The sequence below is a fragment of the Aspergillus fijiensis genome (genome assembly GCF_003184825.1).
Source record: "Aspergillus fijiensis CBS 313.89 unplaced genomic scaffold BO72scaffold_8, whole genome shotgun sequence".
Classification (NCBI taxonomy): Eukaryota; Fungi; Ascomycota; class Eurotiomycetes; order Eurotiales; family Aspergillaceae; genus Aspergillus; species Aspergillus fijiensis.
In genome coordinates, this window is record NW_024468984.1 from 128,268 (window position 1) to 143,336 (window position 15,069).

The 15,069-nt window shown below is 53.9% G+C and overlaps 5 protein-coding genes across 5 annotated transcripts; 1 reads left to right on the forward strand and 4 right to left on the reverse strand.

The window, feature by feature from the left end:
- Positions 1-6,524: 6,524 nt before the first annotated feature.
- BO72DRAFT_281773 (uncharacterized protein) lies at positions 6,525-7,729 on the reverse strand. The gene is made up of 2 exons (XM_040940292.1): positions 7,283-7,729; positions 6,525-7,189 (listed from the first exon to the last, which is right to left on the reverse strand). Exons 1-2 carry the CDS (start codon positions 7,509-7,511, stop codon positions 6,666-6,668), a joined length of 753 nt encoding a protein of 250 aa, XP_040804520.1. The 5' UTR covers positions 7,512-7,729; the 3' UTR covers positions 6,525-6,665.
- A 1,188-nt stretch (positions 7,730-8,917) lies between these two features.
- zrfB (low-affinity Zn(2+) transporter ZRT2) lies at positions 8,918-10,188 on the forward strand (the record flags this gene model as incomplete). Its single annotated transcript, XM_040942806.1, has 1 exon — positions 8,918-10,188. The coding sequence occupies exon 1, from the start codon at positions 9,103-9,105 to the stop codon at positions 10,186-10,188; it is 1,086 nt and encodes a 361-aa protein (XP_040804521.1). The 5' UTR covers positions 8,918-9,102.
- On the reverse strand, positions 10,048-11,054 carry fkbp3 (peptidylprolyl isomerase family protein FPR2). The gene is made up of 2 exons (XM_040942807.1): positions 10,742-11,054; positions 10,048-10,584 (listed from the first exon to the last, which is right to left on the reverse strand). The coding sequence occupies exons 1-2, from the start codon at positions 10,978-10,980 to the stop codon at positions 10,416-10,418; spliced, it is 408 nt and encodes a 135-aa protein (XP_040804522.1). The 5' UTR covers positions 10,981-11,054; the 3' UTR covers positions 10,048-10,415.
- Positions 11,055-11,725: 671 nt separating this feature from the next.
- On the reverse strand, positions 11,726-12,064 carry BO72DRAFT_338311 (cytochrome b5-like heme/steroid binding domain-containing protein; the record flags this gene model as incomplete). Its single annotated transcript, XM_040940577.1, has 1 exon — positions 11,726-12,064. A coding segment is annotated over one exon (339 nt), but the record flags the coding sequence as incomplete, so codon positions are not given.
- A 1,154-nt stretch (positions 12,065-13,218) lies between these two features.
- On the reverse strand, positions 13,219-15,009 carry aspf4 (allergen Asp F4). The gene has a single exon (XM_040943958.1). It carries the CDS (start codon positions 14,577-14,579, stop codon positions 13,587-13,589), a length of 993 nt encoding a protein of 330 aa, XP_040804524.1. The 5' UTR covers positions 14,580-15,009; the 3' UTR covers positions 13,219-13,586.
- Positions 15,010-15,069: the final 60 nt, after the last annotated feature.

Genomic DNA, 15,069 nt, shown 5'->3' on the forward strand with positions numbered 1-15,069 from the left:
CAATAATATTAAGGACGTACCCCCTGTCGGGAACAGGAGCTGAGCTCCACTCGGACAGAAGGGAAAAAACCGAACTACGTCAGAATCTGACGGTTCTTACACTAGTGCCATACCGGGTGGGATGCCAGATGGGAAGCAGATGGGAAATCCGATGTGGAAACCACCCCCATTCAGGAAATCCCACGGAAATTTTCTAGAAGTTCTTCTCCGTCTCCTCTCTCCGTCTCTCCCTGTCCCACTTTCGGCTGCCCGGGGTTTGCAGCACTACGTTACTAAGGACTGAGAGGGAGGGGGGGTTTTTTCGCCTCCCCCTTTTTCAAACTTGCTCCGCAGGTTTCATTATTGATTGACTTCGCATGAGATTGCGTAGTGAGAGCTTAATCATCATGAGTCCCAGACTCCCCAAGGCTGTTGCAGAAAGTCTGGGTTTTGGTTCAGTCTCAAACCAAATGAATGTGTCGGAGGTACCCGACCGATACAAACAGACAAGCCCAGACAGACAGACAGACAGACAGACAGACAGACAGACAGATAGATGCAGTAAGGGACACGAAGTCAATGGCTTTGTGACCTCTGGTACTGTACGAAAGGAAAAGGAAGTCGAAAAATCTTTCATGCGACCCAACAGAAAACAACATTTACATCAAACAAAAGGGAAATCGAAACCGACCTCCAGGCTGGCTGACACTCACCGAATCGATCATTTTCTGGAAGGCAGTTCAGGGCAAAGGAAAAAAGAGGCACCCACGAACGACCCACCCTCCTTGCTGAGGTGAGTTTCTGCCGCATGTCAATCAATATTGTTCGCCTTTTAATGCCCTTCCGCCATGTTCCAAGCCTTGGGGGATGTCTATCTCTTGCTCTTTTGTTTTTGACTTCTTCCACCACCTTCGACCAGCGCTGGGACCGAGAGATTTAACTAGTACTTACTGTGTGTCGACTTCGCGCTTCCCTCTTCTTCTTCTTCTGCCCCTGAAGAAGGACAAAACGCTCATTGGCCCTAGCCGTTATTAAGCCCCAGTTACTTAAATTAGCTAGTCGATAGGAAATCGTGAAGAAATAATTACCGGCCGGTGTCGCGATGACTCAACCTCATCATCACGAAATGAACGATAAGGCACCACGGCCGACCGCACTCCACAGCTATACAGGATATGTGCGCATGCTCGCGCCCTCGCGCTCAGGCAACCTCAATCCCTGATTTGCGTATGATAGGCTTCCGGGATTGGGGGCTAGTCCTGAGTCTCCTACCATAACGACACGTGCCAGTTCGTAGATCCTCTCGGGTTTGGATGGGGTTTAGTGTTCGCAGTGGACAAGAAATGACAAGAAAAAAAGACTGCAATGGAAGAAGCAAAGTTGGGGAAACAGTATGGAATTTCCAAGCGATTTTCCCCCGCCTCCTTCCACTAACTTGCGGCTGTTGCGCGAGGCAGCCTGCCTTCTTTTCGTTGTTTCCTGCGTGTGATCTCTCACACACGGCCGTACTGTACTTAGTACTTCAAGAGGAAGATCCTAGCCCCAGCCAGAGTGCCGGGTCCGGGTTTACCGTCGATTCCTGCCCATCAGCTCTATCTTAGTCGTCCGATTGCCCAAGCCACATCCACACAATCCTCATCGGATCCTCAGACCTTGGTTGGCAAGCCTTCTGCCTTCTTGCTTACAGCAGTACAACCTGGCTGGGTTTTACTGCGTTTCTTGCAGCCTTACGACTGCGAGATTCGACGTCACGCCCGCAGTAAGCATCGCGATCTCAATTATGATTGTCGAGGTGGTAAGCAAAAGTACCCAAGTATAAGAATGACTGCATAACAGATATGAATTGTGGATAGTGGGTAGCTGAACCACTGTGCATGAGTAGTCGAGCTGTCTCCGAGACCGGTTCCCCGTCCTTGCAGCCCTAGTCAGGGGTGAGAGACTGACGCGACGACAGATAAGATGGGTTCGTGACTGTAAACCATGCAAGCAGCAAGAGAGAGTGAGACAAGAGAGCGAGTCATAATGACAGGTCGTTTCATCGGGCCAGGGGGAGGCGAAAGTTGCTGCAGTGCACGGAGTAGCCGTACCCGAAACGGTTTAGTCGTGGCTTGCCGCGCATCGTTTCAGGGGCACCACCACTTAGTAAGGTACGAGTTACAACTTGAACCAACCAACCACCCACTTATTGTAGCAGCCGCATTTGCAGCTACGAAGTACGTAGCGAGGAAGACTCCAGACATTGTCGCGAGTCAGTAGTTCGTTTCCCCTCTATCCCACTCTATCCCATCCCAAATCCCCAACGCATACCCAAAACACAGTTCCTGTTTTCCGATTCATCTCCCTCGCACACACGCACAACAATAAAGTAAAAACCTGCCAAACGAACAAGCCTCCTTGCATCCAGGAACGGGACTAGAACAAATCTCACGAACCTAATGTTAGTTACGTGACTATGGAGTACATAGGGTACAACGTCCCCTGTCCACTGTCTCCAGGCACCTCGTATTATCCGAGCTCCCGGGGTACGTACATAGTAGAAGGAGGGGCGGCGGCGGCGGCGGCGGCTGAGCCTGAAGGATTACTATGCGATTAAGACCTGTCCTGTCGCCTGTCGCCTGTCACTACGTACCTCCAGTACTGGTGGTACCCAACAGCAACAACTCTTTTTGCAAAAAATAACACTAACACTAACACTAATACGAACACTAGGTGAGCTGTCTCTCACTTCCCCCAGGATTTCCTGGTCATGGCTATGGCCTATTTCTCTATAATTATCAATAGTGTCTCAAGTCTAAATCTGACGGATGGAGAAGAGGGGGGGCGCGCGCGCGCGAACGAATAGGGCGGGTTACTATTTCTGGTGGTTTGTTGTGTGGTCGGTTCATCTGGTTATCTATCTTTGGGGGTTTGGGTTTGGCTTGGCGCTTTGCTTTTGACTTAGTATCTTCGCAATGGATTGGGTAACGTAACTTGCTCTCGAGAGTGATCTCGAGTTCTCGAGACATGTCATTGAGGATTACTTACCTTAGGTAAGGGCATGGTGGAGGGGGAGATACGGTAGATGCCGGTAGGCAGAGCTCGTTTTCCAGTGACTGGCTGACCTGGCCTGACCTGTCCTGACCGGATCAAGGCAGGATGAAGAAAAACTGTAGGTAACTAACGGGCACGCCTCGGGCTCATGGTATCCTCGCAATGCTGAATCTACCATGGTGTACAGTACCTGGGAAATCAAGCCGGTCCTGCAGACCTTATGCAATGCAACCAAACCTGGTTCCAGTGCAATTTGCCTTCCCTGGCCCTGATTAGATTAATAACTGTCGTCTTCACGGAGCACTACGGGGGACTACTACAACTATTACTCTCACTTGATTTGCTGTGCGCTGTGTGCTTCTTAGCGTGACATCCCAACCCCAGGGGAGCAGGGCAGGGTAGTTCGAACGAGACTAAACAGGATTGATGGACTGCAGCTAATTGCTGCAGCTTATATTGTACTCTACATATAGTCTAGCACAAAGACATGGGCGGTCGGGATCACCTACAGGTTGAAGAGCAAGACGGTTGTGGTCGGGAGGGAAGGGAGGGAGGGATGATGATCCTGCACGTCAATCTACCATCTTCTACTGATGATGAGAGCTCACACCAATCGATCCCGCAGGATACGCAGATAACTTGGACAGTACGTACGTATCTGATCAATAACTACTAGAGAGATGACTGATAAGTTAATGCTTCTCTTCCCGTACTCGGGCTAACTTAGGGCGGGCGCCTAAAACTACCCTCCGACCCTCCTAGTGGATATATGAGTTGGTAGTCTAAATTCACAGTAGGTCGGAGTCTATAATCGACCTAGTGCCGTGGAGGACTTGTAGCGTGTGCGCTGGGGAGGCCATGCATGAATCTATGCTGTTACGAGGATGGCGTTCTTCTGCTCTGTCTGTCCCAGCGGGTATTTCGGAGTGGGCATTGGCGACTCCGATGGATATTTCGGTTCTGGTCCATGAGATTCATGATGATGATGATGATGATGATGATGATGATGATGGTATTAATCACGATGATGAACAACTGACGCAAAACTCCCAGTGGAAACCTATATCCGCCGTGTTCCGAGTCAGAAAGGCTGAAGATGGACCCTGATTCGAAGCTCTCATGCGACCACGACGAAACCCAGACCTTCCCTGCGCTTCCGATATGCCCAATGATTCATGATGGATTATTATCGTCGGCTCTGAAACCCTGGAAGGCGATGGAACGAACACATGGCAAACTGACCGTCCCGAAACCAAAAAAAATTACAGATACTCTGGTACGAGTGGAGCAATGGTTCCAAGTGAAGGAAATGAGATTCCCCACTGTTCATTCCGCGCCGTTGGCAAAAAAAGTGGGAACAACATGCAGCAGCAGCAGCAGCAGCAGCAGCAATGGCCTTGCGGATTGCGGAGGCAGTGTAAATCATGGTCAATCATGGTCAATCATCATCTCCTCGGGTATGTGTAATTAGCGCTTTTTGGTGGTCGGAGGGTTAACTGAAAAAGACATCGAATTGCGATTGTCGTTCCTGGTGGTCTTCAATTTGGCGCTTCATTTCCTATCATAGCAATGTGGGTAGATCGGAATTCTCTAGCTCTCTTGATCGGTCATAGTCTGGCTGTGAAGTGGTGATCATGTGCCCTCTGTGCCTGTCCCGAAGTGGATAGACTAAACTAGACTAGACTGATCACTAAACCTCCCGCCAGGAAGCTGAGCCCGTCTCTTGTGCTTCTTTGCCATCCCGACACTCTAACGAGGTGAACTCATCAGTCTCCCTGTCTCTGTCCCTGTCTCTGTCCCTGTCTCTGTCTCACCTGCACTGCCCGTATCTTTGCCGATGAGTGATTGGCGCCTTGCGCCAGTCAATCACCTGCTTAATGCAGGTACTATGCACCTCGCTGCAGCTCTGACAATCCTAATTAGAATTTATGCAGCGCCGAGTACGGGGTACTGACTGCGAGACAGACTCGGTCGATCAACCCCCCCTCTCCCGAACCTCAATCTCCCTCTAAGGTTTATTCATCTTTAAGGATCAATCAATGTCGGTGTGGTCAGGATCCGCAGCCGATGGAGGCGAGAGACCACGATCGCAATCCATCTCCAGCGGTGAAGATCAACCTCAGACAGAGAATTGTCTCCGCTTCATGGAATGGTACCCGCCCTTCCAGAAGTCTTTCCATTCCACGGTTCACCGCTCTTTAATTAGCAGGAAACGAGGGGCAGATTTCCAGAGAGACGAGAAGATTCGGGGTGGTTTCGACGAATTGATATGGATCCATTTCGAACCCCCTCCCAACCAATGCCCGCTAATCGCGGGCTAAAAGGCCACTAATTATGATGCAAATCCCGCTAGCCACCAGTCCATCGTGAAGCGGTCCCAGCCGCCAAGCACATCGTGGGTTTCAATTGCAACCGATGGTCCACTACTGCTGTCTCTTCCTGCGCGAGCGCGCGCATGCGGTGTATGTCTACACCAATGATCGGTTGGATAGTCGCTATCCTGGTGCACGTACAGGTTGGGGTAGCCCGATTGCTGAACAAGAAGCCGACTATCCCCATTCCTTGACGTCGCGATTCGGTAATTCCTGTTGAACTTGTACGACCGTCAAGGCTGGTATCGAGGATTGGGCTTGAATACCCATCCCGCAGGCCCCATCGGAGCCGCCATAGAACAATAATGGAAGAAAGCCTCCGCACTTCGTTGGGCGTTGGAATTGACTCGTAAACTACTCTAAGGCGTTTTGGCCCTCCTCCTTGTAGGGCCCCTCTCAGATCTTGAAAGAAAACGGTGAGCCGAATTCGGAGGATCCTGCGCCACTTTTCTGTTGGGGAGACAGGGAACGGGATAATTCGGGTCCACCCGGGGTCAGGCTTCGATGTTGTTATCAGCAAGCTACTCTAAACGCTAAGCATGGACTCCGCTCAGCTGCCGAAATGCCAAACATCGTTCCGTTCAGGCCTTGATATCGTTTAGGGTTGTGTCTATATCACGACTCGATATAATTTTCCAAGGAAATTGCAAGAACTGCCCTGTCCAAAGAGAGCGCCCATGCCAGGATCTTGGCATATGCAGCAAGCCGGAAGTTAAACCAGCACTACAGGCCTGCAGATGCATCTGGCGCAGTGTTCCCGAGCATCGCGCAACTCGTTTCCGTCCAGAGCGCCATCTGTGGCGCTATGTGTGGTGAATCAACTGCGCCATGGTGAGAATGGCCGAATTGGGCCGTGAGAAGCTTCGCGCAAATGCAGGACCTTGAGACCGCGGGTTGCACAGAGAGCATTGTAGACAACGGTAGAGATGGCCTGATAGCTCCACAAATTGCACGTAGCACTACCGTCTCTGTTGCATAAACGGGTGCAGGGGTGTGTTTCATGGTGACCTCGAGGCTGCAGATCCAGGCATTGAGTGAATGCCGTGGAGCCTGCTACCGTGCCAGATGGAAGTCAAGATCATCACACTCTGCTCAATAACGGTCATGATCAGGGATGTCTGCAAGGCAGGGTTGCACATCATACTTGCCTCTTACAGCTAAGCAAAGTCGACGCGGACGAGATTGCACGTTCGGTCTGCCGACCATCGGATCCGAGAGTCAGCGCTGGCTATCACCGACCGATAGGCCCATCTACCCCGCACATGTCCAAGCAATTCTTCAGACTCAGTCCTCAATCAGGTCACCTTGAGCCTGTGTAGAAATCCATTCTTCCATCAGGACCTGGCGACCAGGCTCTGAGGAGCCAGGCGCCGCGGTCACCCCGTCACTTTTGCGTGTGACGAGCAGACACAGCACCCAGCCGTAGATGTTGAACCCCTCATAGTTCGTTTTGAACTGCATCTTCTTGTCCTCGGTCTCATCTATCTGTGGTATCGAATCCTCCTCTTTCCTCCGTTTGGAAGTGCGTCGATCATCCGGGGACTCGTCCCGCTCCTCCGTCGCTCGCGCACGTTTCCCTCCGGCATTGCCTTCTTCGACCGCACCGGCTTCGGGGATATCCTGCATCCGCAGGTCACTCTCGTCATCGCTTTCGACCAGAATATGACCCCCGGCGGTGCCATCGGCCCCCGCCTGACCTGGCAGCTTGTTCTGGCCGTTGATTGCGTCTTGTTCAAACTCCTTGTGTCGCGTCAATAGAGAGTGGCGTGTTCGAGATTCGCGAAGGAACAGGGCGACTTCGAAGTCATCTGCACCCATGGCATGATGTTAGCAAGTCTTGTTCTCAACCCCGCCGAAAACCAGAGGACTTCCGCTTGCATCGGCCGAAAGCCGGGGCATACCTTCTGCGATGACATCCTTGACGGGCTTGCCTTTCTTCCGGGCATAAAGTCGCTCGTTTTCTTCGCGTAACTTGGGCAGGACCAAGGGTCGAATGGCGGCAAAGATCCGTTGCAGGACGGGGTCACGGCTGCTGAGCAGCCATCGGATGTCGGAGGGCTTCTCGAGGTAGATCCGGCACTCGAGCACGGTGTATTTGCTGATCCGGAGGTAGCGGCGAATCGGCGCCATGAGGGCAGCGATCACGGTTTGTACGGATGGAATGTAGGTGCTGTGGTGTTGGAGAGAAAGTTGATACCGAAGTCGAATTTCGGGCTAGTATTCGGTAGCTTTGAAGAAGATAGATAGATAGATAGGTAGAGTGTCAGAGTGGAAGGGGATCGAGTATGCGTGTGTGTGTTGATGTTATGTGTGAGGTGGTTGTCGGCGAGAGTTGGCGGAAAGCGTGACGTGACCGGGCTCAGCTGCGCCGCCAAGCGCGCCCGGCAAGGGCGGAAAGACTGGGCATCTTCGGCATCTTCCCCCAAGGGCGGTGTGCAGTGTGCAGTGTGGTTAGGAGCCTGCGATATCTTGTCTCTTTCGTCGTCTCTTTCGAAGTCCCTCCATAATATACAGTGTTCTACCTGTATATTGCCATGCCAAAACCATAGTTAAGAATTTGGTTCAGACTAATGAGAGATGCGTGACCTCATGAGTCTATATTTGCTTCCTTGGGTACCCTGATGGTGTGATCTGGGGCTTGTTGAATTGACTTTTCGAGAGGGTGGTCCATGGTTCCTTCCCATTGATACTATAGTACATCTACTATTCATTCAACCGACTCATCCACAGCATAGAGAACGAGTGTATGAATAACCTGACCGGTATTCAACCTACTCCGTAGTAGATCTTTCTCTATGAAATGTCTGAACTTGGCTTTTCTCTCGTTTCCTCTTACGGCACAGCTAAAGAACTGACGTGTACTCTATTGTAGACTAACTACAGACATCTTATCATATCCTGTGTAAACACGTGACATAGCCCACCCCGAGATTGGTCCGGGCCAATCAGCAGCCCAAAAAATGGAGGGTCATCCTGTCCGCAAGGTCCCCAAGTGCCCGAGGAATTTGACGTCGGTTTCCTCCAAGGTCCCCATCCACTGCAACATCGACCCGCACCTTTCCCAGAACAGAGTCGAATTCTTCATCGCCCGCCACGATGGCCCTCCTCGTCCATTCCCTCTGTCCGCCTGCTTATTGCGCCTGTATCACCTCAGGTGCATCTGCTCGTTTATCCTTGCGACGTGTCGGTCATTCTTGAGTCGTCAGGCTATCTCAATCGCTCTCTTAGTCACTGCAGCTGGGTCGCTTCCGCCACTGTGCTACCAAGGTCCCCATCCGACAGGCTGCTGCTGTCTCGCCCTCACTAGTTTGACGTGGGCATTCTTGACTAGTCTCAAGGACCTTGGGGACTGTCGACGTGCCCGTTGGCAGCCGCACAACCGGATTTCGAACATTCAAGAGCGGGGGGTCGAAAAAAAACAGACCACTTAATAAAGAACGCGGACCTTGCAGACGGACACTGGCAGGCTGGCAGCATTCTCAACCCTTCACATTCCTCCTCCCACGTGCCTTTTTGACGCCTGCCACAACCCCTGTCACACACCCATCCGGCGATATCATTGGACTCCTTGACGGTGTCGCTGGCTTCTAGCGGTCGATCTATCCTGTTAAACCTTGTCCTTGAAGGCGGGCCCGTGCCACACATACACATCGCACAGCACAGGCCCAAGGATCCTTGAGTTGCCGACGGATCTGGAAAAGGACGAGTGAGCGCAGAAAGCATGGACTCCCTCCATACCCTCATTGCCAGAGACGATGGCTGCCCCACGGGCAACGACTACGACGGCCGAATCGGCCTGCGCATCTCCTCCATCTTCGTGATCTTCATCGGCTCGTCGTTCGGGGCTATCTTCCCCGTCTTTGCGCGCAGCTTCAGTGACGGCAAACTGTCGAAATGGGCCTTCTTCGTCGCCAAGTATTTTGGGTCCGGTGTCATCATTGCCACGGCGTTCATCCACCTGTTGGCCCCGGCCGAAGAGGCTTTGACGAGCGATTGCCTGACGGGGCCGATCACAGAGTACTCGTGGACTGAAGCGATTGTATTAATGACGATTGTGGTGTTGTTCTTCGTGGAGCTCATGGTCATGCGCTACGCACGCTTCGGGCACGGCCACGCTCATGACTCGGACAGCGAAGAAGACGACGACAGCCACCACCACCACCACGTCCAGCACCACCACCACCACGTGGAAGCCGAGCAGCCGGTGGCCGTCTCCGAGGACTTCAAAGGCCACATGCCGGGCGAAGACCACCTGGGCCACTCGCGCGAGCACCACGACGTCGAAGCGGGCAAGAACCACTCGCACCTGGAGGAGTACATGGCGCAGCTGACGTCCATCTTCATCCTGGAGTTCGGCATCATCTTCCACTCGGTGTTCATCGGCCTGACTCTCGCGGTCACCGGCACCGGGTTCGTGACCCTTTATGTTGTGCTCGTCTTCCACCAAACGTTCGAGGGGCTCGGTCTGGGCTCGCGCCTCGCCACAGTGCCGTGGCCGCACGCCAAGCGATGGACGCCGTATTTCCTGGGCCTCGGGTTCGGCGTGTCCACCCCAATCGCCATCGCCATCGGTCTGGGCGTGCGCAACAGCTACGCCGACAGCGGCGCCACGACGTTGATCGTCAGCGGCGTGTTCGATGCGATCTCGGCGGGGATTCTGATTTACACGGCGCTGGTGGAGCTCCTGGCGCACGAGTTCATGTTCAGCACGTCGATGCGCAAGGCCCCGATCCACGTGGTGCTGTCCGCTTTCGGACTGTTATGTTTGGGTGCGCTGCTGATGGCGTTGCTCGGGAAATGGGCCTGATTTTTGGGGGGCTTGTTTATATGTATATAGAAAGATACCTGTTAAAGGTTATCCGCGCATACTTTAGATACTTGCGCCTTTTAGAAATAAAGCTGGACTTTAGCATTTCGATGTTATGTACTGTGCAGTAACGAGTAAGCCACATCAACATCCACATCCACATCCACCCATCTCATACACCCCCTTTCCCAACCCCTCTCTCCAACAAAAACCAAACTTAACAACAATTACAACTCATCCTTCGCCACCCCATCAATCCCCACCAACTCCGTCTCGAAGATCAACGTCGCCCCGCCGGGGATCGGGCCCACGCCACGACTCCCATACCCGTACTCGGGCGGAATCGTCAACGTCCGCTTCTCGCCGATGCACATGTCCAGCAGGCCTTGGTCCCAGCTACACGTAAAAGATAGTTAGCTTTTACTGCCGCCCAATGCGATGCAATGCAATCCGTCCAGCCCACCCAGCCCAGCCCAATCCAAACAATGTAACGAAAGCCCCCCAAATCCAACTCAACCTGCCCAAAAGAGAGGGGAAAAGGTCAAAAACTCACCCCTTAATAACCCGCCCCGCACCCAACTTGAACACCAACGGCTGGCCGCGCTTGTAGCTGGCGTCGAACTCGGAGCCGTCCGCCGCCAGTGTGCCGCGGTAGTGCATGTGCACCGTGTCGCCGCTTTGGGTCTTGCGGCTGCATTCGACGGGGTGGGTGACTTCGATGCCGAGGGAGGAGGAGGAGGCGGCGGCCAAGGTGGCCGTTAGGGCGGTGAGGGCTAGGGAGAGGAGGCGCATTGTTTCGGTTCTGTTTGTTGAACTGTAGGTGGGTTGGTTGAGGGATTTGGAGGTGAGGGTGGTGAGATGGTGAGGTGGTGAGGGTTATTACGTTTTATGTTTTCTGGGGGTGGAGGTGGCTGCTAGCTTGGTAGGTGCCAGGTGGAGGTGCGGTGCGGTGCCAATGAAGAGTCCGCGGTGGACGGTGGCGGGCGGTGTTCCGCATCCGGGAGGGGCTAGGGTACTTTTCTAAGGTAATGCCGAGCGCCTACCGCTACAGGCCCGGTGGGTGGTTCTTTGTCTTGCGGGAGGACAGGAAGGTAAGTACACGTGTTTTGGTTTGCAGCTTTCGAGGTGCATTCGTTTGGGTGTGGTATTTGGGCTTTGCTTTCTCTCTGGGAAGGGTCTGCGCTCTGGGTTGGTTGGTCATTCTTAATTAGAGTACAGTGTATTGGACAATGGAGATCATGTCATCAGTAGTGTCGCGCGAGGTGGATGGCATAGCCAGTTGATATATTCTATGAAGGAGCTATACAACTGATCTGTACGTATATCCAAGTATATCACATCACAAATCTAGGGTATCATCGGCTAAACACAACATCAGTCAACACCCCCCCCCCCCCCCCCCCCCCCCCCCCCGCCCCCCCACCCCACCAACCCCCCCCCCCCCCCCCCCCCCCCCCCCCCCCCCCCCAAGTCAACCAACTCAATCCATCGCATCCAACTCATTCCCCCCTCCAGAACTCTCTGCCTCCGTCTCCGCCACCAAAATTCCGACCAAACACTCCCCAAGAATCGCATCCCAATTCACCCACGGATGAATCTCCATGAACAGCTGCCCGGAATCCTTGCCCACCCCGCGCAGCAGCTCCCCTTTCCCGCCCGGGTGGAATGGCAGATACGGCGTGATGTTGTACACCTTCCCCTGGTAGGACGTCCACGCGTCGGCCCCCTTGCGCCCGTTCTGCGCCTTGAGCATCGACGGCGTCACCCGGATCAGCGTGGGCGGCAGGTTCTTGCCCCGGAGGTTGTTGTTCGGGTTGGACGTCAACGCGGCCCAATCCAGCGGCGAGTACCCCGGTTGGAGGATGTGTTTGTTCTTGTTCGACGCGGAGGACGAGAGGGGCTTCGCGATCAGCTTCGTCGGTGCGAGGGAGGAAGGGGAGGAGCGGCTCGGCGGCGCGCGGAGGGAGGAGGCGGCGGATGGGGGTGGGCGGAGGGATCCTGCTGGCCCGGCGGCGGGGTTTGTTGGGCGCGGAGGGTAGCGTCCTGAGGTCAGGGAGGATGATAGTGATTGCTGTGGCTGCTGCTGGGCTGCGGTTGGGCGGAGTCGGGGAAGGGGTGGCGGAGGCATGGACGTGGTTTTGGAGGAAGTAGTTGGAGCTGTCGCGGAAGGTTGGGGGGAGGGGGGAAGGAGTTGCGGAACCGGTAGCGGTGGCGGAAGCATGAGACTTCCATTGCTCGGTTTGGGTTGGGAGGATGTTGCTGCTGTTGCTGTCGATGGAGGGGATAAGGGGTCTATTGGTCCATTGTGGCGGGACTGATGGTCGTTTTGCGCGACAGGTCTGGTCTCGTTGTCCAGGTGTAAGGATGGTATCTCAATAGAGGGCACGTTCGTCGCAGAAGCCTTGGGAGTGCTTTGGGTATCCTCTACGAGGACATCAGGCTCGAGAGACTCTACAGCGTCCCTGGTGCTCCCAGTAGTGGGCGGTTTCGCGGATGTCTTCTCGGACGGAGGCTGAGGCCGAGGCTGAGGCTGAGGCGCCCAGGTAGCGGGCGGATGTCGGTAAATAAGATAACATGCAGCTGCAATCAGCGTTGCGACTCCAAACCAGCCCATGCTAGGCAGTGGTATGATCTGGTGAGTCGTGGCAAGGGAAGGAAAGGGGCAAGCAGAGAGGAACAATTATGCGGAGGGGAAAGCTGAAAATGACGCCGAAGCGCCGTCTATCGGCACGTGGTCCCTGCGTCGGCCCCTGATCGCCGCCTCAGGAATCCTCTCGCCTCCGCCGCGGCCAACACTATGGACTACATTATTAATCACAATGCCGCCCAACTACCTTCGCCTCGGAAAAAGAATACAAAGGAGAAAGATAGAAGAAGCGAAGTACTACATATCACACTAGAATCCTGCCATGTATTATTCATATTGGGCCTGGAAGTCACAAGCCGTGCCGGATATTGCTACTTCATGGTGTATTGTTGATTGTTCGTACGTGCTACTCAAAGAAGTGAAACACGTAATGTGGAAAGAAGTCGAGCGGCAAAAGGCTTTGTCCAGCAACCTATGTTATCGACACTGAGTCTCGGCATTGGGTCAAAAACAAAGGTGACTACATCACGACAAACCGCATTGAAGAGACAAAGCAATGCCTCAGAACTCCTTGCAACGGTCGAGGTGAACCAGGGTACCACCCGAGAACCAGACTACAACTGTAGGATATCACCAATCAGGAATAGATACGATAACATTGGTATGTACACTCGAAACAGAAAATAGGAGTTGGATGGTGTTCACAGTAGTCCGCAAATCACACATGTTAAGGAGTTTCCAACCCAGCACAAGGGAAACCATAAGGGGAATCTGAGAAAGAAGGAAAACGACAAAATCACACGAAGACGATCTAGGCGAAGTCAAGCTCGACGTCCAAGCGGACAGCCTCCTCGTTGGAGTTACCACCAATGCCGTCAGCATCGGCGAGGTTGGAAGTGTAGGCGTTGATGACCGAGGCGAGAGCGTTGCCGATGGTGGAGCACTTGGAACCGGTGTGGTCGCAGATCTTCATACCCTGGACCTCCTGGCCAGCGTTCTGGGCCTGGATGGCGGACACGTCCCAGCCGGACCAGCCGTCGTTGCTAGTGTTGCCGAAGTCGAATTCACCCCAGGTGCAAGAGTAACCGCCGTACTCGTCGGTGGGAAGAGAGTCACCCTTGGCAGCACCCCAGCCACCCTGGGAGTCGGAGTCGAAGGCGACGTAGCGGGTCTCACCGGCCTTGATCTTGAACTCCAGAGCCGAGTTGCCGTACCAGCCATTCAGACCACCGTTGGGACCGATCTTGTTCCAGAACTTGACGGTCCAGTCGTCGGACGAGCTACCCTGGAAGCGGACGACGTACTGGTAGAGACAGGCCTTGTCCTCGCTGACTTCGATGATGTTGCTGCCCCAGGGGCTGCCGACGTTACCGGAGTAGTAAATGGCATCGGTGGTGCGCTTGGCGTTGGACTTGGCTCCGAAGCCAGAGCGGGAGTAGCTCGACGAGGTCGCAGACCAGGACTTGCAGGTGCCGTCGGCAGAAGAGACAACCGAGGCGGAGCTCGAAGTAGCGGCAGCAGCGCTGGCGGCAACGGTAGCAGAGGCAGCGACGTTAGCGCTCACCTCGATGGTAGCAGCAGCCGCGACAGTAGCAGCAGCCTTGTTGGACTCAACAGTAGTCGTGGCAGAGCCAGACCAGTCGTTGACCCAGGACTCGAGGACACCGTCGATGACAGCGTAGACCTCGTCACCGACGTTGCGCTTCTCGTGGTGGTGGTGGCGGCGCTCATGGCCGTGCATGCGAGCGACAGAAGAACCAGCCGTCAAGGCGGTCAACAGAAGCATGGAGTTCTTGAGCTGCATTGTGAAGAATGATGATGGTTGTAGTCTTGATGAGAGTTTTTGCTTTTGCTTTTGCTATGAAAGAGGTGCGAGACGAGGGTATCACGGATGTTTAAGTTGGAACCACAATCGAGACCAGGGTAGACGCAGTTGAAAGAGTGATTGATAGGCAGTTCAAGTGGATAAGGAGTGACAAGAGCAACACAATAATGAGAGCCCTCGACCTGAAACAAGCAATCGACAAAGGAGTGTGGGTTGCGAGCACCTGGAAGAATGATGGATTGAGAGAAAGAAGAAAGGGAGAAGAAGGAAGAAAAAAGAGGGATGAGGGATGAGGGGGGGGAGAGGAAGAATTAAATTTGAAAATGAAAATGAGCGAGCATCGAGCCAGACTCTCACCGTCCAGTTGGGGATGGGGGTGAGTTTGTGAGTTTGTTGGTCAAGATCACGGATTGAAGGCACACCAAGACCCGTAGAGACCGACAATTAAATGAAAAGGGGGGCGGTTCCT